The 24,056-nt window shown below is 39.2% G+C and overlaps 1 protein-coding gene across 1 annotated transcript in view; it reads right to left on the reverse strand.

The window, feature by feature from the left end:
* BAZ2A (bromodomain adjacent to zinc finger domain 2A) overlaps positions 1-24,056 on the reverse strand; it is a 3,667,728-nt gene that overhangs the window by 3,395,093 nt on the left and 248,579 nt on the right. The window contains exon 3 of the mRNA XM_044083634.1: positions 15,060-15,185. Within this exon, the coding sequence (XP_043939569.1) occupies positions 15,060-15,183 (124 nt within the window). The 5' untranslated portion in view covers positions 15,184-15,185. The remainder of the gene's footprint in view (positions 1-15,059; positions 15,186-24,056) is intronic.

Here is a 24,056-nt window from a genome sequence, read left to right on the forward strand (position 1 = left end):
AGGCATAGGTCACCCCTTAATAGTTGGTAGGACACGGAGTACAGGGATAGGGCTTTTAGTCTATCTGCATAGTTCTTGTAGTTTACACCTTGTATTTTCTTTGTGAGGAACCTATGAGGTCACTCCAGCTGCTGTAAGTGCCTAGTAAAGTACATGCCAAATGGCACACTGTACTCGATTATTGGACTAATGAGGGCCGAGTACAGAAGGACTGCAATTTCCTTGTATCTGGATGCCATGTATTTACTTACAAGTTGTGCCACATAAAAGGACTTTGTCACCACAGTGGACACATGGCGGTCAAAGTTCAGGCTACTATCTATCTCTGTATCTAGATCTCTCATCTTTGAGTCTACTCTTAGTGAGTGTGCTATTGATTTTGTAATTTGCAGGAGTACTTGCTTCCACGATAGTGGTTACAATTGCTGTGTTGAATCTATACTTTAGTTAAGTTTCTATTATTTTTGTGCTAGTTTTCATTGCTAGTTTATCTTGTAGAATTTTGGACTTTATTACATTACTGCTGCTGTAATTGTCTGTATTCTACTTGATCCTTTGAGCGTGGGTTGTAGCTGAGAAGAGTCAAGTGACCAACACACCTTTTCCAGTTGCATAATAGCAAATAAATAAATAACTAATGAATACAAAGCAGATAGTGAATGTCCTACACAGTATTGCCAGCATGAACACTTTGTAAACTGTTATAAAGTTGGTTCCTTTTGCAAGGATTGTATCTTCATTGCTAACCATTTTGGCCTATGTTAATACTGTATATGTGCAATGATATATCTGTTGAACTCTGCATGTTTTTCTAAAGACATTTTCAGAAGAAGGTGTCTCATAGCTTCATAAGTAAGTACAAGACTGGCTGCCTTTGCAGGCCATTTTAACCCTAGACAGTTTCCATTTCTTGGCATAATCAGTACTTCCAGCTATTAAAGTAAGGGAACCAGAGCCAGATCCAACACTAGGTGAGCTAGGCAGTCGCCTAAGGCCTGCTGGCTGAGAGGGGCCCGACTGTCAAAGGGGGGTGCTTGGTTGCCACAACATTTACTTTTTAATTAAAAAAAAACTAATTTTTAAATAAAAAAATAAATTTCTTTAAGGACTTTCTTTAAGAATACCCACTGCATCTGTTGACACATGCCTGCTGTTGCTTCTTCAAGATGTTCTTGTGTGCATCAACGTACGTTGATGCTACTTCCAGACATCTGCTTCATTTTCACATGCAGAATTTAAATATGCAAGACATTCTGTAGAATACAAGACAGATGAACATTCCATTGGTAAGGTGTGTGTGTGTGTGTGTGTGTGTGTGTGTGTGTGTGTGTGTGTGTGTGTGTGTGTGTGTGTGTAAAATGAACTAGTTGAAGATGGCAGGTTAGTTATTTGACCCCCAATTATAGGAGACAAGAGCCCAAATCCTCTACATAAACTACCATACAACTAAAAAAAAAATATGAGTTTTAATGCATTTTCAGGGAATTGTGAGCTTTAGTGCATTTTCAGGGAATTGTGAGCTTCAGTGCATTTTGAAGGAATTGTGAGCTACAAGGAAAGAGAAGTTTACTGTTGCTCATGCTAAGTCTGTTTTCAATGTGTAACTGTTTTGTTTAGCAAATGGTTGTCACAGTTTGTGCTAGAGTACTTGGAAGCAGTGTTAGCAGCACAACAGGTAGCATACTTGTTTTTGATGCAGAGGACTGTGGATTCTACTCCTACACCTTCTAGATGGATTGATGATACTGTGTTGTACTTGGGGGGGGGGGGGTAGTGCATTCCTGAATGTGTCATCCTTTGGATGAGATACTTATTCACTGTAAACCTGTTATCAGCGTGTCCTCCAATCCCTATTGCAGTACTACCAGCTTATCAATTTATTTTACTGGAACATAGGCAATTTATTATTCAAGAGCAGCAGACACTGAATTTGTAGATGAAACCCATATAAAATATAAGGTTGGTTGCCAGCAGCAACATCTTCATTAGTTTCAGATCTCTGTAAGGTGAAATTGTTCAGATGGCTTTTACTTCTGTAAATTACAATTAATTGTAATTGGTGGATTGTAATGACAGAAGTTTAAGTGGACTTTTTTTGCTGAAATGTTCTGAAAAGGGCAGTTGTGAGAGTATTGCTTCATACGTTTTGTTTCCTTGTTTACTGGAAAAATGTTCAAAACTACACATTTAAAACATACTCTAACAAGTGCTGCAGTATTTATTTATTTTATTGACATTTGGTGACCGGGAAAGTCCACTGGATCAGTGATCCATTTTCAGTGGAGGCCTGGGGAGAAACCCTCCAAAAACAGTTACAAATAAATAGTTTTGACATTGTGACAGCAAGTATATACAGCATTTGAAAAGAAGCTGAAGTACAGTTACAATAAAACAATATAGAAAGTTACATCAGTTGCAAACAGTTGCAAAGGTTAGTGAAATATTTTATCATCAACTATACAGAAAAAAATATCAATTACAGATATATATATATATATATATATATATATATATATATATATATATATTGTCAAGCAGTTAGGCAATCATAAGAATAGGGTTATTCTATTAAGCTGCTAAAGTAGTCCAAGTAGACTATAATGGGGTACGATAGGAACTAAAAAAAATGAAATAAAAAAAAATTGGGGGTGAAAAGTTACGGAAATATTGTTATGTAGTTTCTAGTGAAAGTAATGTAATTCAAGGTGGTTTAGGCCAGTTGTTGCAGGAGGACATAAGATTAACAAGGTAATGGGACTTTAGTGCACTTTTGAAAGCTTTGAAGGAGTGTATTTGAGTAATAGGAGTGGGTAGAGAATTCCAGAGTTTGGCAATGGAGAAGGAATAAAGGCTTTGTCCTGCCTGTTTGTTGGGTTTTGACATGCTTAAAAGATGTTTAGCTGAAGACCTGAAATGTGTTGGGGTGTATGTATGAAGCAAGGGCTGAAGAGAGGGACAATAATTAGGTTTATGCAGTAGTTTGTGGGTGAGTGTAAGTTGGGAGTATTGTAGACAGTGGGAGAATTCAAGCCAGTTGAAACATTTTAAGGCTTGGCAGTGGTGTGTTTGGGCTGGCATCTTCTTCTTTCGGCTCTTTCCCGGTTAGGGGTCGCCACAGAGGATCATCTGTCTGCTTATGATTGGCAGTGGAGTTTTTTTTTTTTTTTTTTTACAGTGTCAAGTTGCCAGCCCGGCGCCCAACCTTCCACAGAAGGCGCACACAAGCACACAATCACACCTAGGGCCAGTTTAGAGTGTCCAATCCACCTACTGCATGTCTTTGGGATGTGGCAGGAAACCGGAGCACCCGGAGGAAACGCACGCAACCACAGGGAGGACATGCAGACTCCGCACAGAAGGCACCCCAGCAGAGAATGGAACTGGAGAATGTGTTTGGGTTGGTATATTGGCAGCAAATTTCACTATTTTGTAGTAGCAAGATTGTAATTTGCTCTTGAGGGATGCATGCAGGTTAGTGAAAATGGGGCTACCATAAAGGACAGTACGGAAGAGTAGACTGTTAGGCAATTTTACCTTGGTGGGCATATCCATATAAAGTTTGCGCCTATAGAGCCTACCATGTTTAAAATGGATCTTCTTGATTGTATTGTGAATATGATTTTCAACGGAGAGAGTTTGTCATCAATTGCGATACCCAAAAGTTTGGATGATTTTACAAGCTCAATTTCAGTATTGTCGTGTGAGAAAATCTTAAAGTATTGAGTTAGCGGTTTTGAAGAAAATATTAAGAGTTTAGATTTTTTTGGAGTGAGTAGAAATTGAGCGTCGTTTAGCAAGGATTCAAATCGCAGTGTGACGCCCGTGCCCTGGCCCAGCAATCAAGGAGCCTCAATCCTCACCACTAACAACAGACAGGGCGTCTCATATATGAGGAAAGGATAACAAATACACACAGTAAAAGTGCAATTTCCCTTAAGAGCACACAGAGATCAGAGTCAGTCCGGGGCTGGTCGCTCCCTTGCTCCCCAGGGTCCCAATAAGACTCCCCACTGGCACAGCTATAGGGTCCAGATCTCAGCCTAGCTGGGCAAGCTAAAATCTCCAGCACCCTCTCTGTCCAACCAGTGCTTTGTGTCCCTGCCCAAGTAGCTGACACACACACACGCACACTTTGAGATAAGAGAGTTTATACAACCACACAGACACTTCTGGGGAAGGCTGGCACAGGTTCTCCAGCTGTGCCCCTTTTACCCAGACTATACAGTACTACCACTTGCCACCACCAGCTAATATTTATCAGCTACTCAAAGGCCCTTAAAAGCGTGTCCAATTACTGTGCAATATTATTATCCAATTGGTAGATGTGACTAGACAGTCAAAGCTTATTTGGAGTGACATGGACAGTAAACTCTCTAAATATGCAATGTACTCTAGAGCTTAAACTATCTCTACACAGAACAGCCACAGTTCAAAGGTTTTAAAATATTTAATAATAAATAAATAAAACGACAAGACAATACTTACTACTACACAGTCAATGCTAGTCAAGAGAGTTCAGAGACCACACAGAAATACTTAAAATAAATCAGTAATACAGTTCTGACATGACAGAAAAACAATTAGTCTAATCTTTCTATAGTTTGTAGCTATCTCTAAAAGAGAACACAAGTCTAAGATAACTTGCATAAGACAACAGGCAGAGTGCTTAGTTGGATAGTCAGACAAAAATGCTTAATAATCTCTGGTTCTCTCTGTTTAAATTGCTATTGCAGTTCTGATAAACATTGCATCATCTCTTTTACACTTTCCTGGAGTTCCCAGGCTACACATTAACTGCATTTACATTCTTAACATCTCCCTTTTGTTATCTTGCAGCTGGTCAGGAACAGAGCAATAAAAATACATTTGCATGTTTAAATCTAGCAATTTAACTCTTGGTTAAAACAACAGAAAGAATTTCTTCATCTAGACTTTTCGGCACCACTGTCTACTTGAAAGGGTCACCACAGACTGTACTTTGGTCAGTAGAGTGCACTGTTGTCATATTTATTTCCAGTTCCACATTTAACAGTATTTCTTTACATTTAAGACAACAAGCCTGTGATTCACATTCATATTTACAAATGATAGAATTATGTATAAATTTTTATCTGGCTAGGCTGGCAGCCTTCACACATAGTAAAGGCTTTTTGTGTTAGAAGCTGGAGATCTGACAGGTTGTTGGCAGAGGCAATTATTGTTGAATCGTCTGAGTATTGAATGAGAGTACTAAGATGGAATGTGTAGGTTATTGATGAATATGTTAAATAGTAGTGGGCCAAGAATGGACCCTTGAGTAACTCCAGCTTTGGTTATGAGATAATCAGACTGCTTGTTTTGCCATTTGACAGACTGTTTCCTGTCAGAAAGGTAGTTGGAAAACCAAGCTAATGCGTTTGGTGAGCAGTTTAGGGTTTTGAGTTGCAATAGTAATTTAGGGTGTGATACCATGTCGAAAGCCTTGGCTAGGTCCAGTAAAATATCTGCAGTTAGAAGACCAGCATCTATGGCTTTGTTAACAGTATTAGTGAAAGACAATAGGGCTGTGGTAGTATAGAAGGAATATAATGTAATGCAATCAGAAGGTAAGTCAAAGAACACATGCATGTATGAAATGTTTCATTCCATGTCAGCAAAGTGCTTGGGCATACATGGATAAACTACTGAAGGGGTCAATGGGGAAATATTTCATATGGTATCAGAAATGCTTATGCAAACATGGACACAGTATTGAAAGGATCGCTGGAGGAAATGTTTCATTTGCCATCTGTGAAGTGCTTAGACATACATGGACTAACTCTTTCTGGGGTCATTGGGGGAAATGTCGCACTTAGTGTCAGTAAAAGTGCAGACAGGGACAAACTACTGAAGGGTTCATTGTGGAATAAGTTTAATTTAGTGGCAGTGAAGTGCTCGGGCATGCATGGGCAAACGACTGAAAGGGTTTTGGGAGAAATGATTCATTTGGTGTCAGACAAGTGCTTGGACATACATGAACAAACTACTGAAGGGGTCCATTGGGGGAAATGTTGCATTTAGTGTCAGTGAAGTGCTTGTGCATACTTGGACAAACTACGATACGGGCCATAGGGGAAATCTTACATTTGCTGTTGGTGAAGTATTTGTGCAGACATGAACAAACTACTGAAGCAGTCTTCGGGGAAATGTTTCATTTGATAGGAGTGAAGTAGTCATGCAGACATGGACATAATACTGAAAGGTCATTGGGAGAAATATTTAATTTGCTGTTAGTGAAGTGCTAGTGCAAACATGGAAAAATCTACTGAAAGGATTATTTGGCGGAATATTCTATTTGGTGTCAGCGAAACACTTGGGCATACAATGACAAACTACTGAAGGGATTGTTGAAGTGTTTCATTTGGTGTCAGTGAAGAACTTGTGTAGAGATGCTTGGCAGAAATGTTTCATTTTTTTATCAAGGAAGTGTTTGTGCATGCATGGATGAACTACTGAAGGGATCATTTGGGGAAATGTTGCATTTGGCATCAGTGAAGTGTTTGGGCATACATAGACAAACTACTGCTTGGGTCAGTGGGAAAATATTTAATTTGGTGTCAGTAAAGTGTTAGTGCACACATAGACAATCTACTGAAGGAGTACTTGGGGAATATTCCATTTGGCGTCAGAGAAATGCTTGTGCAGACAAGGACAAACTACTGTAGGGATTTCTGGGGGAAATGTTTAATTTGGTGACAGTGATATGCTTGGGTGTACATGGACAGAGTACTGAAGGGATTGTTTGGGGGAATGCTTCATTTTGTGTTAATGAAGACCTTGTATAGGGACCTTCGTGGAAGTGGTTCATCTGATGTCATTGAAGTGCCTGTGCATACATGGATAAACTACGGTAAGAGTCATTGGGGAAATATTTAATTTGGTGTCAGTGAAGTGCTTCTGCAGACATGGACATACTAGTGACAGGGTCTTGGGCGAAATGATTCACTTAGTGTCACAGCAGTGCTTGGACATGCATGGGCAAACTAATGAAGAGGCTGTTGGGAGTAATATTCTCTTTGGTGTAACAGAAGTGCTTACGCAGGCAAGGAAAAACTATAAAAAAGGTGTTTTGTTGCTTTAAGTATCTAGTACATAGCATAGACTAGCTTCAGAGTTGCTGAATGTAGACTGCATTGTAACACTTGAGCACTATTCCAGCCATCTCACATTAGGAGGGCCCTCTGTCTGCACCCTTGTGGCAAAGTGTGTTCGCTGAGTCTTGTCTGAGTTATAGATTACTGGAGGAAAGCTCAGTGTGCACTTTCCCATTGGTAGTCTAGCATTGCCCTGTACAGATGCAAATGCATTGACAGACAATTTTCCCCTAGACATCTGCTACTGGAACCATCTAAGGTTTCCCTGCTGCATTCTGGACAACACAGTTGCACACTGAGAAGCATTGCCATAGTTATTTCACCCCTAACCTTCAACAGAATAAACCCCCTTTGTTAATCCTAGAGCAAAATCTGGTCAAACTAACACCCCCACAGAGCAAAAAAAAAAAAAAAACTGAATTTTCTCAGAAGCAAATTATAACCTACTAAACAGTGGTATAAAAAGTTTCAAACCCCTGCTAACACAGCTAACAATGACTCCTACACAGAAGAGTACACAGAAGCCCTATATAATCACCTAAACAACATATAGACTTGGCTGTATCTGACTGGATCAAAACCAGCCCCCCCCCCCAAAAAAAAAAAAAAAAAAAAAAAAACACAATCCACCCTGGTGGACATAAAATGTAAATAAGTTAAATATCAAAAGAAAGAAACTGATATCCAAGTACAAGAGGGAACTTACTCAGCAGAGGAAGAATACCCTTCACAGCTTGAACAAGCAAATCAGACATCTTGTAAAGTCCTGTAAAACTAGTTACAATGCTAAATTAGCATCACTAGCTAAGGATATTCATAAGGCACTCTTTAGCTATGTCTGAAATCTAAAAGGAAATGTCCGGCTATGTGCTGAACTTATAGTGGATGGTACGAGTCATACAGAACCTGAGGAAATTGCCAACCTGCTAGCTGACCAATTTGGTACAAACTTCACCCTCCCCCCTATCCCCACCAGCCATACTTCAAAGCATACCTGACACCAGTATTCTATCTAGTATCTCAAAAGAGTATGTCGTATCTGCACTCTACAAGGCCAAAAACATGGTGTCTTTGGAATCAGACAGCATCCCAGGCAGCTTACTAAACAATCAAAATCAAGACCTAGCAGAACCATGTGGCACTCTCTTTAACCACAACCTGAGCACTGGCTTTATTCCAGCAGAGTGGAGAACAGTAATCCCCTTGCACAAAGGGGGTCCATCAACTGACCATGGAAACTATAGACTGATAAGCTTAACCAGCCTTATTTGCAAGGCTATGGAAATAATCATCATGGACCTTATCGACAAGGACATAGGCGATCTTCAAACTCTTGACCTGACCCAGTTTGGCTTTGCTAAGGATAGATCATGCTTATTAAACCTGGTGGACTTCGTTTAGAATGTTACAAAAGCCCTGGATGAAGGCAAAACAGTACATACCAGCTATCTTGACTTATCCAAGGCCTTCGACATAATCGCCCACTCAGGTATCATTGAGAAACTCTCCCAGCCGGGGATTAGACCCCAAAAGGTGTTGGATCAGCTGGACAAGAAAACAAGAAGAATGCTTTATGCTCATCAAATGATTTATAAAATTCAGTGTATACCAAGACTATATATTCCACGTTCTAAAGGAGGTATGGGCTGCCTCAAAACTGATTACGTGTATAAATCTGCAATCATAAGACTACATATATATCTGTTGACGTCACAAGACCCAAAAGTAGTGAAAGTTTTAAAACATGATGAGAATAAGTCTAAGATGATTTCCCTGCTTAGTTTCAAAAAAAGCAAAACAGCTACAGACCAGCGAACACAAAAGTTCAAACAATAAATGAAGGCACTGCTACTAGGTAAACCTAAACGCTCAATTTATTCACAAGTACATATACAACCAGCGTTTTCGCCACACTAAACAGGTAGCTTCATCAGAGGTGATGAAGCTACCTGTTTAGTGTGGCGAAAACGCTGGTTGTATATGTACTTGTGAATAAATTGAGCGTTTAGGTTTACCTAGGAGCAGTGCCTTCATTTATTGTTTGAACTTTTGTGTTCCCTGCTTAGTTTAGCAGAAGCATAGTGGTGTCAAGCAGGAATGGAAATCAAACCATAAGCAGATAAAAATCAGACAGCAACCGATTGTACCAAAAACAAAAGAAAGAATACAAGCTGAAGGATAAGATGGGTGGCAACGGTGGTGCATCAGTTAGCGTTGCCACCTCACAGCAAGACATTCTCCAGTTCGATTCTGAGCTGGGATGCCTTCTGTGTGGAGTCTGCATGTCCTCCCTGTGGTCGCGTGGGTTTCCTCCAGGTGCTCCAGTTTCCTCCCACATCCCAAAGACGGTGGGTGGATTGGACACTCTAAATTGGTCCTAGGCGTGAGTGCGTGTGTGTGCGCGACTTCTGTGGAAGGTTGGGCACTGGGCTGGCAACTCGACACAGTAAAAACTCCACTGCCAATCATGAGCGGACAAGGTGATCCGCTGTGGCGACCCCTGACTGGGAAAAGCCGAAAGAAGAAGAAAATGACAAGTTGAAGGATAACATGAGAAGACAAGAAATGTGGAAAATGCATAAATATAGATCCAAGTACAGAAAACTCTGAACAACCTCATGTTGATCAGGATCGAACACAGAATGGTTAAGGAGAGGTGAATTTAAACAAAAACATCAAAGGTTAATATTGGTGGCCCAAGATAGAAGATAGTGGACTATGTACATGTTGGTTTACAATGTCCAGTGAACATGTGGGAGAAACAGGCAAATGTAGGTTCCGTAAAACAGAATTGGAGACAGTCGCACATCTTGTTCCTGGCTGTGCTATAGTAATGTCAGGACAATATACTGAAAGGCTTAATAATGTGGCAAGACTATTGCATTGGGGATTGTGCAGACATTATAACAGTGAATTAGCTGAAAAACATTGCAAACATGAGTCGCAAAGCATTATAGAAAATGATGAAGTTTATATCACATGGGATCACCAATTACCAACAGTTCCAAAAATAGACGTGGAAAAACCAGATATAGTAGTCCATGAAAAAAAGACAAAAGAAACATTGATCATTAAAACTGCTACACCCAGTGACTATAGTGTCTTGCATACAGAGAGAGACACAAAGTCATAAAATGCCAGGATTTTACAGGCAGAAATGTGAGCAATGTGGAAGAAGGATACCCAGACAGTCTTAATAGTAGTAGGAGCAATGGGTCTTATAAAAAGGAATTTACAATTGTACATATAAATTTTATCGATACATGTAACACCGTATAACTTGTAGAAGGAGTCATTACTGGGCACATTGCAGGTGGTGCGAAGAGCACATCTGGCTAACATCAAAGACTGAAATACTACTAATTTCCGAACTTTAATCATACTTTGACTTAGGAATGGTGTCCATTCCCATCATAGTATTAGAAACCCAGAAGACTCGGAGAAATTAAAAGCTGGGAATTAAAATATACATCACAAGATGGGTAGCCAACTGGCTCACTGGCAGAATGTATACTGTCAAAGTTGCAGATTTTACCTCTACCTCTGCCAGTAGACCAAGTTGTCAGTGGTGTACTGCAAGGATCTGTTCTGGGCCCTCTAATGTTTGGAATCTATTTCTTGGAAATCCAGGTGAAAGTGGACGGTCTGTGGCTTACCAAGTTCACTTACGATTCCAAATTGGGTGCAATAATGGAGTCCCCCAATTATGTTAACATATTACAAAAGGGGCTAAGAGAGACAAAAAAATATTTTTGCCAAAGCCATGGACTAAAACTAAATGCAAAAAAGTGCATCATTATCCCCCTTTGGCAACGAGGACGTCCCTGCAAATTATAATATTGACAGCACCCCCAAGATCAAACCCAGTGGTATGAGATTTGGGAACACAGGTTGATAGCAACCTAAACATCGATTACCATGTATCCACAGTGGTAAAGAAAGTTGTCTACATTGTGCATCTCATAAGTAAGGGCATCACATCCAAAACTAAAGCTGTTATAATACCCAACTCCTCTGTACTTGACCCTCATTAGACCACTAATAGAGAACAATGCTGCCTTTTGCATGGACCTCACCAGATACCTGCAACAGCTGGAGAGACCACAGAGGTTTCTCACCAAGAAAATTCAGGGCCTCCAATACATGACCTAGATGGAAAGACTGAAAACCATGTCCCTGTACTGTGTACCATACATGCTACTGACAGACAACTTGTGCCTGGCCTACAGAGCAGTCTCGGACCATGCTGTAATGGAAATACTGCACATCTGCAAATCAAATGGGACAAGAGTCACTAACTCCAGGGATCTCAACCTAGCCTGTGACATTAACAGAATGTACTGGATAGACAGATATAGCTCCAAGATACTGACACTCCTCTGGAATAAACTCCCTATTCACATGAAGCAGAGCTCCTCAATGACCCTATTTAAGCGCAACCTAGACAACTGGATGAGAGACTGTAAATTCACCCCAGGGGTGGCACCTATGTTTCTCATGGATGGGGTAGCTCGTGCTCATCACTGACTTGCTTTGCAAATAACGACCATCAAACCATGGCTAGCTAGCTCTGGAACAAGGTTATAACATGACTAGGCTTGTACAGTCCCTAGGGCCATTAGCCTAGTAACCTCCCATGAACCGATGAAGGGATCACGGGGGAAATGTTTAATTTGGTGACAGTGAAGTGCTTAGGCATACATGGATAAACTCCTGAAGGGGTCACTGGGGAAATGTTACATTTGGTGACGGTGAAGTACATGTGTAGGGATCCTTGGCAGAAAAGTTTCATTTGATGTTCGTGAAGTGCTCATGCAGACATGGACATATACTGAAAGGGTCTTTGGGGGAAATGTTTAATTTCATGTCAGTGAAGTGCTTGGCCATACATGGACAAACTATTGAAAGCTAGTGGGGAAAAGCTTTCAACTGTTTCACTAAAATGTTTATGCAAACATGGACATAGTACAGAAAGGGCTGCTGGGGGTAATGTTTAATTTTGTGTCTGTGAAGTGCTTGGGCATACATGGGTGAACTACTGAGGGGGTTGTTTGAGGAAACATGTGTATTTAAGTATGTTCAGACATGCATGTGTGGATGTATGTGTGCATATATGTGTGTGCCTATGTGCATGCACATAATTATATCTATGTATGTATGTATGTGTGTCCATATGCGTGCGTGTATGTGTGTACATGTATATCTGCATAAGTGTGAATGGATTATATATATGTATGTATGGGTGTGTCTGCTATATATGTATGTATGGGTGTGTCTGCTATATATGTATGTGTGTGTGTGTGTGTGTGTGTGTGTGTGTGTGTGTGTATACACACACACACATATATATATATATATATATATATATATATATATATATATAAGGATCCCTATCATACAACAGAAACCTCATTTGACTGAGACCATAAGACTGAAAAGTCACTTGACTGAAACCCATAATACTCTATGTCAACATACTAAATTTTAAACTGGACCATATAAAACCAGACTAGGTGGGGGGCTATGCCCCGCACACCTCCCAATGTGGGGGCTGTGCCACCCACACCCCCCAATTGCATATACTAACTTCAGGATCGCACTACAGTGGGGAAAAGGGCATAGCAGTGACAGCATGTAGACTACTGTAAGGTACATGAAAGGTTATATGCCCTTTTCCCCATTGTAGAGCAATCCTGGAGTTAGTATATATAGCTGGGGGGGTAAGGGGCATAGCCCCCACCTAGTTTGGTTTTATATGGTCCAGTTTACAATTTAGTATGTTGAAATTCAGTATTATGGGTTTCAGTTAATTACCAAAAGCCTACACGGTACCATTTCAGTCATTTGTTTACAGATAACCACGGTGAGACCAGACAAATGCATACACTTGTAAGGTAAAGACAAAGAAAAGTGCTGAAGAACATATTGTATAATGCAGTAACACACAAAGATGTAATATGTATACTAAGAAATGCATTTCCCTATTAGATAGAAGTCAGCACAAAATACAATATGAAATTAAAGGAATGGATGAGTGGACCTAATATTAAAATTTGCATCACTCAACTTTACAGAATTAGAAACAGCCATTTCATAAAATTCAGGGCACTTTATTAATAGTTACAAATCAGCACTAGACTAGAAAACGAAGATGTGCTTTTTAGAGAGCCACCGACAAGTCAGAAAGCCTTTACAGTTGGCTAGTACTTAGAGATTAAAAACAATAAAGCATTAAAAAAGAGAAGACTGTTTCTACTACTGTTTGATGCTTGCATTGTTCATATGCTTTCTACACAGCTAGTGATAGTCATGCCATAAAATCATTGCATTTAGCTAACACTGAGAAGTCAGTGCAAAATAAAATATGAAATGAAATGAGCAGAAAACTCTTTTTTTTTTTTAGCTTTGCATTATTTATGTACTATCCTGCAAGGCAAGTCATTACATTCCTGAAAGGCTACTTTAATCTCTTTGGATAAAAAAGCACAGGTGAAACTAATTAACATGTCAAAAAGAGCTGTTGTGAGAGTACAACTGCAATTTTAGATGGAATCTGGCTAAGACCCTTGAAACTTCCTATAAGTGTCCTTCCCCCAATCCTCACAGACGAAGCTGGGACATGCTCAGAAGGGTAGACTGAAAATGTAAACAAAGGCCAAATCAAAACAAAAAATCTCTTGGACTGTCCCTTTAAGGACAGGAAGGGTAGGCCTCTGACAAGGCCTGGGGAAGTCTATAATCCATTTGCTTAAAAGTATAAAATTGCCCATCTCTATGGCATACAGGTATGGACTCCAGACTATGATCCAGGTGATCAGGTTTTGATTAGAAGCTCCAGCACTTAAGGAACCAGGTATGGGAAGGGGATGAGTGAAGGGGCATGGCCCACCCACCTCTCCTGTGGGGGATGGTGAGTTGCATACACTCCTAGGAAGTATGCTGGTAGTGCAACCTCTCTGGTACAGACTACACTTGCTTTAGGAGGAGGGAGAGGGCTGCTTAGAGGTAACACCCCCTTGCAGAAGTGACAGGACTCCCTCTGCTGACAGCCTCAGCACTTTGTCAGGTGTGTGTGGAACCTTGGGTACAAATAACAGAAAACCCTTGAACACTCTCCGATGGCACCCTCCTTAAAATCGGCCCACACCTTGATGACGGGGAACAAATGAGCCGAATAGAAAGGAGAGGGCTGATGACTGACGGGCAGTAAGGGTAATGAGAGAGAAAAAAATTACTTAAAAGTATAAAACTGCAACAAGCCAAAATGGTGTAGACAGGATATGATAATCTGAATGTAAACGAGAAACCACACAGAAAACAAGCACTGAAATATAAAACTTTTAGTCAAAAAACAAATCAATGCTCTAACGAGCCCAGAACAGTTTTGGAGAAGGCAATTTTACCTAGCATGCAGCAAAAGAATTAAGAAAAAGGTCCTTCACCACACATCATTATGGGTAAATGGAAGGGCAAGGTAGCCCTGGAATGATTTAGAGGCTGGGCTAACTCTTGCCACCCTTTGTCCTGCTGGTTAAAGAAAATGGAACTCTCCCATATCAGATCATCTCATGACCACCCCAAAAAGGCAGAGGCAATGTGGCAAAGCTTCCACCATTCTGTCACTAACTACTTGTTTAGTATGCACATTAGCCCTCAAGAATATCCTGCAATACACCCCCCCCCCCATAATGGTCGCAAAGCAAATCTGCCTTGCAAGGACAAAGGGAAGCAACAATATTTCAGCACAATGCGTATTCTTTTGTAGCATTCTCAGTTGCACTAAATGCCATGAGTAATCTCTAGAATTCTAAAGGCTGCAGTAATTTAAATCCTGCCCCAAAGGAGAACAATATCCTACTAATAAGTTTGCAAATGCATAGAAATGCAAGAAGCAACTCTCCTACAATTCAGTGTTTGACAGTACACAAAGAAACTGTTCATACTTACATTTTCCATGCTGAGAAAAGTTCATAGAAGACCCGTTAATGAAGAGGTTATCCCCTGAGGAACAAGGTTTAAAACCTGAGGTGAGAGATGGTAGACCAGTAAAACTAAAATCATCGTTTTCCATGTCTGAAACATGTAAGAAGACAAAAAAAAAAGATAAAATCAGAAATACATAATTTCTGACATCAGACTTTACATGTTGTTACAATTAACGAATGAATCAAACATCCGACCCAAGAGTACAGAATGAAAGCTAAATCCCAGTAGCCAGCAGAGACAAGTATTGTAGAAAGAACCAAGTTCTCACAGTTTTGCAAAAGTTTAAAAATACAATTTATTTTCACATAAATATGTAAGCGCTTTCACGGTTCCAAAAGACCGCTTCATCAGACATCATTGTCTGATGAAGCAGTCTTTTGGAACCGTGAAAGCACTTACAATTTATTTTCACATAAATACGTATTTTTAAACTTCTGCAAAGGTTTGAGAACTTGGTTCTTTCTACAATACTTGTCTCTGCTGGCTACTGGGATTTAGCTTTCATTCTGTTGATACAATTAGTTCTGAGTGTGATTCACAAGTGACTAATAATTCTTCTCAACTCACAAGACTAAGGTTGCATTAGGACCACCAACCAATCCAAATATTCCCAGGCTACCCAGTACTTCCCCTATCCTGTAATGCATCACTCTGCTTCACCTCTTCAAATTTTTGCTGCCAAATAAAGTAATCAGCCAATCTCCAACTGTTCACCAGACGCTTTTTCTAAAATAATTCAAAGCAGTCCTATGAATTACAGAGAATGGATTCACTTGTCAGATTAATAACTCATTCTGGCTACAACAGCTGGTGGTAAAAAATAGAAAAAGCAAGATGACATGAATTTAAGTGCTGTCAAAATCATTACCTTTACTTCTGGTTACACAGCAGCAAACACAAAACTGAAGCACGTAACCATTTTATACACACAGGAGACTTTATATGATGCTAAAGACAAATGATGTAAACACATTGCTCACTTATTTTTTTCCATTAAAATTCTGATAAAAAATAATAGGCCAAGGGAAAGTCTAAGGAAGAGGCAGCAGTGATATAAGGAAGGAAACAGTGCCCTCAGACAGGCATAATTTGCACAATGTACCCCAAGTAGAGCGATTTCCATCACAAAGTGATTAGCTCATAACATTGTAAGCTACAACATATGATCCATGTTTGAGCCATAGACTAGCAGTCATATGGAAGATTTTTCTAACATAAGATGCCCATCTCTATCTATCTATATATATGACTGCTATACGAGTTATCTCTGCACACATTTTTTATCAATTGCTGAAAAGGTAGTGTTTTCCATCACTGCTAGAGTTTGTCAAATTATGTAACAGTTGAAGTTCATTTTATCAATCATTACATACTCCAAAGGTTTTTGCCATTTTTCAAAGTCTGCGACTCAAATTTGTATACCTAATTTCTGGGGATGTGGGGGCAAAGCCCCCTCAAGTAAAAGGCTGTTTTTTGTTTTACTGTCCATAATCACAAATGTAACCTATTGGATTACAACTATTACATTTTTGCGATGATTTTAGTGGCTATTAATGGTAATCACCGGAGTTTGTTTGATGTTTTCCATTTCAACCATACTCACCAGTGATCACTCATTATAAACTCACAACATCTTTATGAGAACTATAGTACTTTCAATCACAATATCTTTCAGAATACAGGCTGTGCAGTCCTCGTGCATGGTGGATTTTCAGTAATTACACTTATCCCAGCTACACGTATCTCCTTTGCTAAAGTTACAGACTGTAGTATCAAACCTTTCTTCTGGCGAACCATTGTTTACAATGATATACCAAAGTATTAATCTTCCCCCATTTTAGGGCCCCATACATCTTGATTCTAAACTCCTTAAAGTGCATCACTTAAGAATGAAAATTCAATCTCTCAAGTTTTATTGATCAAACAGTGTCTATTCCCCTCCCTTCTAGTTAGCTGTTACTTTAGCTAATTTCTTAATTTGTTAGTGGTTACTTTAAAGTAATTTAAATTCAAATCAAATCTTAATAACATGCAACTTAACTATATATAGATCTAGACCACCCTCTCCTAGTCTTAACACTCTTGCTTATATTTTAGAGTATCCCTTGCTCTCTTGGAGAGCCACACGTTCTTCTTGATTTAGTGGTGAACATAGGAGCAAAGCATAGTTTATTCCACTGGTCCACATTAAAATTTGTTCCCAGCTTGTCAGTCCATTCCACCCTAAACTTCTGCCTTACATCTCCGAACAGATCACATAAACTGATAGTTCAACTTATTAGACCTCAACTGGTGCGATCATCTGTTCTAGATTCATTCAAAAAATGAACTATCACTGTTCTTCCTCTAGCAACTTCCTAGTGGCGCAGTCTTCATTTTAACTCTGTAATTAATCATTGATACTAATACCAATTTAGATTCTGCTTTACATTCCTTTCTTCTTTGTTTCTAAAATCCAGACTCAAAATTCTAACAATTCCTTCTCATCCAACTCCTTGCAGCTTCCCAAGCTTCTTTTAGAAAATCCAAGTGGCAAAACCTTCCACCAATCATTTCCAAGATGCTTCCTGACCCCTAGTATTATTTGACAAATATAACTTTGCAGATATTCTCCTTTGTGATCTCTCGTCTGCATATTTCCAAAATTCCACCATGCGCTTCCCCTGCCCAATTATTCCTCGAATTAGGGCCAACAATTTCCACTTAGTCTTGTATTTTCTTTAACAAACATCTTTCTTAAATTATCATGTATGACATAGACAATCACGCATTTATATAAATCAAAACAAACCACAACATAATTTCAGTTGCAAACTATCACTTATAAGCTATCCAGTCATTGTCAGTCAAATTCAAATCATGCCCTTTAAACCTCATTCCTCCTCTGCATGTAATATTCTCACATTTCCCATTTTTATGTAATTTGCTCCTATCCTTTTTCTAAAGATCCCAATTCCAGTTGCTTTATCTCTGTTAGTATATTCACTTCTAGTACAGTTGGTTTAGACTCTGATTTCCATTTTCTAGTAGTTGCTTTTCTGGCAGCTATCATAATTAAACTCAGCAAGGCACTATGTCTAGGGAATTATAATTATGTATCATAGCTCAAAAAATAATTTCCTTAGTTACAGTAATTTGCTCATCCATATCTGTGACAAATTAGTTTGCAAGGAAACTTTAAAATCTGCCAACGCATTACACTCTCAGAAAATATGTTCCCATTTACCTCTCTCTTCCCCATCACACTACCAAAATTTGCCATCTACCAGAGGAAAAATTCTTTGGAGTCTGCTTGGGAATAAAAATACCTACATAAACACTTCCAAGAAAAGATCCTACATCTTCTACACTTTGTTGCATATTTGGGAGACATACATATACCCCCCCATTGTTTCTTAGCAAATTGCTTACCAATCTCTCTTCCCAATCCTAATGTCCTCTGATCGATTCTTATAGTTATCATGCAATATTTTGTATGCTCTACTAATTATTCCATTCTTAACAGCAGCTTCTGTTCTAGATTTTACTAAAAATTCTACTAGTACTGGTCTTTCACTTAGGATCCTCCCATTTCTTTCTCTTTGCCTATACTTTGATACCAATCCTGGATAGGGAATGTAATCTCTAGCCTGCAGTCCAAATAAATTATTGGCCTCTCCCCATTCTATTACCTTTCCCTCTCCAATTATTTCCTCCCAATATCTTGGTTCTTTTGCTAGTTTTCTCCAATTCCAGACACCTCGGCTATTGTCTGTATCCCCAATTGCAGTCATCTCTATTGCCAAAATCTCCTTTCTCCATTCCTGTGTTTGCTTAATTCTTAGAACACTTTCTGCTACTTTATAAATATAATATTCTGGTTATTGTTATTCTCCTTGAGGATCTGCATCCAAAATCTGAGTCTCTACTTGTTTCTTGAGCTTCCTCCCTGGTTCATCATCATCCAGTTCCACTTTGAATTATAGGTTTCTGCTTGTGCTATGTATTTAACTGTGTAGTGCAGGAAATACCCCCTTCAAACCAGGTAATCCCAAACTGCCTTATTCTACTGGAAGAATCAGCTTATCTCACTTGACTCTTGCAGTCTCCTCCTCCCAGATAACATATTTTGGCTCTCTGTTAATTATCCACAACTGCTCCTCTGGTTGATACAATATGCCTGATCTGTGTATAAAACTTAAGGGGCTAAAAACATTTTAACTGCTTGTATCTTGCTATCCATATCCATACAACAGAGCTTCCAGTTTCTATATTATCTTTTGTTTAGTTTCTTCCCACATATCCTTAGTTGCCACACCAGAATCCTTTATAATAGATACTTCTAAGTACTTCATTTTATCAAGTCCTCATAAATATGAATATTGCTGAACCAATCTGTGTGTGGGTATATAATTTACAGATATTGTCTTTGTTTTAGCTTCATTAATTGTGTGTCCAGAAAAGATATGAAACTGCCTCAAAATGTTCCCCAAAACTGAAATGTCCTTTTCTGGGTTTATTAGCTATAAAATAATATCATCTGCAAATATCCTTGAATTTCTGAGTCCCTTATTTTCTTTACTAATAGTTAAAAAACATAATGCATATAACATATGGGAAACAGAACACCCCTGCCTAGTTCCTCTGCTCAAACAGAAATTGTCAAAGAGAAACCCACCCACTTTAATTTTCACCTCTGATTCCTCATATAGCCTACTAATCAACCGTAACATTTTATCAAGGAAGGCAAATGCTTCCATCACCCTGCTTATAAACTCCTTACTCCGTCAAATGCTCTGTATGTACCAAGACACATAAACAACATGTTTTTTGTTTTTACAGTCTGCTTCTCTCTGTATCATCAATGTTCTGTTAATGTTGTGAAATGTTTTCCTCTCCTCCACAAAAGCATACTGATCCATATCCATCAATTTTGACATCACCCTTGCCATTCTTTTAGCCATTACAGACATTAGCACTTTTATGATCACTGTTTAGGATTGAAATGGACCTGTATAAAAATTGGATCCGATGGGTCTCTACCCTCTTTAGGTATTACAGCCACCATGGCTTTCTTACAGGATGTTGGTGCTTCTCCTACTCTTACAATGCTGTTAAACAAGACCTTCCAGATCTTTCAGATTTTTGCCTCCAGCTTCCAAACTTCCACAGGGACACCATCTATTCCTGTTGGCTTTCCTGTGGATTGGTTATACATCACCATTTTTATCTCATCTCCTCCTATCCTATTAGTAATTGAGCCTTGGTATATTTAATTCTGCCATAAACATTTTCATGTGTACATTTTCTTTATTTCCATATTTCTCAGTGATCGTTATACACACTTTCATAACATTTCCAAAATATTTCTAGTTCCTCTATAGGATCTCTTGTCATCTTCCTTGTTATAGGCTCACTAAGCTTGGTGACAACCCTTTCTTTCTTCTGAGTTGCTGTACTAAAAGACTTTGTGCTCTGGAGTTATCAAAAAACTGCTGCTTAAGAGCAATCTTTCTAAACTCATGCATATTATCAAGGTAATCCCTTATTTTCTGCTTAGCATTCTGCAACTGTTCCTCTTCTTGTTCTGAGAGAGTCTCCCCATCTCCAATACTTGGACATCTGTCAGTCCCTCTACGTAATTCTTGTTACTTCTCAACCACATTTCTCTTTTATTTCTACCCTATTTTTAAACTCCACTTTAATTTTATCCCACTCCATAGCTACATTTTCAGAACAAATTTCTATCTTCTCTAATAACTCCCGATTAATTTCCACTAACCATTCCTTAAATGTCTCTCTTTTTCAAAAGACAGATGAGAAAGTACCAAAGTCTCATTTTTATTTCATTACCCTGCATTTTTGAGTTATTATTGATACATGATCTGATATAGTTACTGGATGGATATCAAAACTTTCAATTAAATGCACTTGTTCCTGTGAAATGTAAAATCTGTCTAGCCTAAACCAGTTTTGGTACCTTGGAGAATAACATGTAAATTCACTCTGAACTCCTACAGATTTCACAGCTTCCATGTCAAATATTTTCAAAAAATTTCTGGAATAATGTACCCTCCTTTGTTTTACTTTTCCTTCTGGGCCCCCCACACAGATCATCACTGCTGCAAATCAAATTCCAGTTCCCATCTGTAAGTAATATTCCCTGCTGAAAGCTGATTATTTCTCCCAGAATGTTCTTCAGCTCCATTATAGCAGTTTTAGGTGGAATATAAATATGTGCCAATGTAATCCTCCTTCCTTGCCAGCAGCATTTTAGTACTACAAATCTACCATTATCTTTTTTACCCTCTATCATTATTGGGAGCTCCTCTTGCAATTAATAAAAGTACTCCTCTTTTCCCAGGCATCCTCCTGAATAACTGTCCTAAAAAACTTTATCAAATTCACATGTTTAGTTCATTCCAATCATGTCTCCGGTAGCATTGCTATTTGCACTCTTCATTTTTCATATAGTTCAATACTCTCTCTTTTTTTGTATACATCTGTGAGGCCATTTACATTTAAAGGTAATAAAGAAAGCATCACTATGTTACAAAGTTTTTATTACCAACTTTTATGTGTAACAGCTTTTTTGTTAAGTATCTAATTCCAGCTTTTGTGTTACATGCATACACTAATGTTTGACAGGTTGATCTTTTATATAATGTTTGGCAGGTTGATCTTTTATACAGTTTCATATCATATCCATCTGAGCCTATGTCACATCTTACAAAATGTTTTGTTTTATTGAAAGCCCACTAACAAAATAACAAATATACCCCCAATACCTACTAACTTAACTTTATACTAACACACAAAAAGTACAGTTTTGTACCTACCATAAATGTAGATGTTCGAGGATTCACATTGCTGCAGTCCTAACTATTGGGTAGTCCGCTGTCCAGTCGGCCCGAATACCAAAGTATATGGCTGACGTCGGTCAGGGCGCATTAGACTGGCGTCAGTACGTCAGGGTACTAATGCGCATGACCGACGTCATATCCTCAGTCTTTTCTTGCCCCAGATGTCAGAAGACCCTGAAAAGATAAGGCCAAAAACAAAAACTCCCAAAATACCTGCACCAAAAAATATATATATATATACAATATATACACAATTAGCAGAATATAACCTCACCTACACAACCACCCCTAAACACAGAGGGGAAGGAGGGAGGGTAAATTGGACTGCAGCAATGTGGATCCTCGAACATCTACATTTATGGTAGGTACAAAACTGTACTATGTTCTTCATTCCACATTGCTGCAGTCCTAACTATTGGGTAGAATCCCAAAGCAGAGGTAAGGGAGGCTGGCAAATCATAAGGAAGCAGGAACTGACAACATGCCTTGCAAAATAGCTGTGGCAAAACCAGCCCTAGACTTAGAGTAGAGAGGTAGGTGATAATGCTTAGAGAAAGTATGCACTGAACTCCAAGTAGCTGCCTCCAAAATATCCTTAGTTGCCACCCCTTAGAAATGCTGTGGAAGTGGCAGTAGCCCTAGTGGAATGAGGCCTAATCCCAGCTGGAATCTCCTTGCCATGATGGGAATAACAAAATGTAATGCAACACCCAATCCACCTAGAAATAGTTTGTTTTGACACAGGCTTGCCCTTTGAAGTCAAAGCAAAAGAAACAAACAACTGCTGAGACTGCCTAAAATCCTTAGTCCTGCTCAAATAATAACGCAATAGCCTGTGTACATCTAAAGTGTGCAAAATCTTTTCCCCTTTATTTTGGGGATCTGCATAAAAGGTAGGCAAATGAATAGTTTGGTTTAAAGCCACACTAGAAACCACCTTAGGCATAAAAGAAGGATTAGTACGTAAAGATACCCTATCCTTATGAAAAATCAAAAAAGGCTCCACTGCCATAAGGGCCTGCAACTCAGAAACCCTTCTTGCAGAAGTAATGGCCAACAAAAAAGCAGTCTTCCATGACAAGTATTTCAATTCAGCAGTAGCCGCAGGCTCAAAAGGTTGTAGAGTAAGTTTCTCCAACACAAAATTGAGATCCCAAGCAGGAGTAGGAGCTCTACGTGGGGGTCTTATATTCTTTGCCCCTCTAAGAAATTGCTTGAACAAAGGATGCGAAAACAATGGTGGGTCACAATCATAGTGAGCTGAAATTGCTGCAGCATGAATCTTAATGGAAGAGAAAGACAAACCTTTGTCCAGTAACTCAGTAAGATATTGAAGAGCCACACTCAAATTTGGCTCAGTAATCTCCAAATTGTTTGCTGCACTCCAAAACAAAAATTTCTTCCATTTTTCTGCGTACACTTTCCTTGTACTAGGTCTTCTGGCTTCCATAATCACATTTAAAACTTGTTGAGGAAGCTGAGACCTGCTGTCTTTCAAAATAGAATATGCCAGGCTGTTAGATGTAGAGAGTGAAGCTTGACATTGAGCAGATGACCGTCCTTCTGAGACAACAGGTGTGGAATCAAGGGTAAAGGCCATGGAGGCTTCCTTACCAGACTCCTCAGTAATGGGTACCAGTGCTGCCGAGGCCAATCTGGAGCTATTAAAATCATCCTTGGCTTGTCTTGTCTGACCTTTAGAAGCACCTTTGGAAGAAGAGGCAGAGGTGGAAAGGCATACACATGAAGATTTTTCCAACTGAAAGAAAGAGCATCCACTTTCCAAGCTGTGTGATGAAATCCTTTCGTGCAAAACTTTGGCAGCTGGTGGTTTAGTGGAGAAGCGAACAGATCTATGTCTGGAGTTCCCCATGACACTGTCAATTTTGAAATACATGAAGATCCAGTTTCCACTCGTGGGGATCCATGATTTGTCTGCTTAATACATCTGCTAAGGAGTTCTGTGCTCGGCAGAAACCTTGCCTGAAGAGTTAGTTGCAGACTGAGCGCAGTCTCCCATAAAATCATTGCTTGTCTGCACAATGGGTAAGAATGTGTTCCCCTTGTTTGTTGATGTACCACATGACAGTTGTGTTGTCTGTTAGAATCAACACCT

Source organism: Protopterus annectens, chromosome 9.part0 (genome assembly GCF_019279795.1).
Source record: "Protopterus annectens isolate FY-2018-M chromosome 9.part0, PAN1.0, whole genome shotgun sequence".
Taxonomy (NCBI): Eukaryota; Metazoa; Chordata; order Ceratodontiformes; family Protopteridae; genus Protopterus; species Protopterus annectens.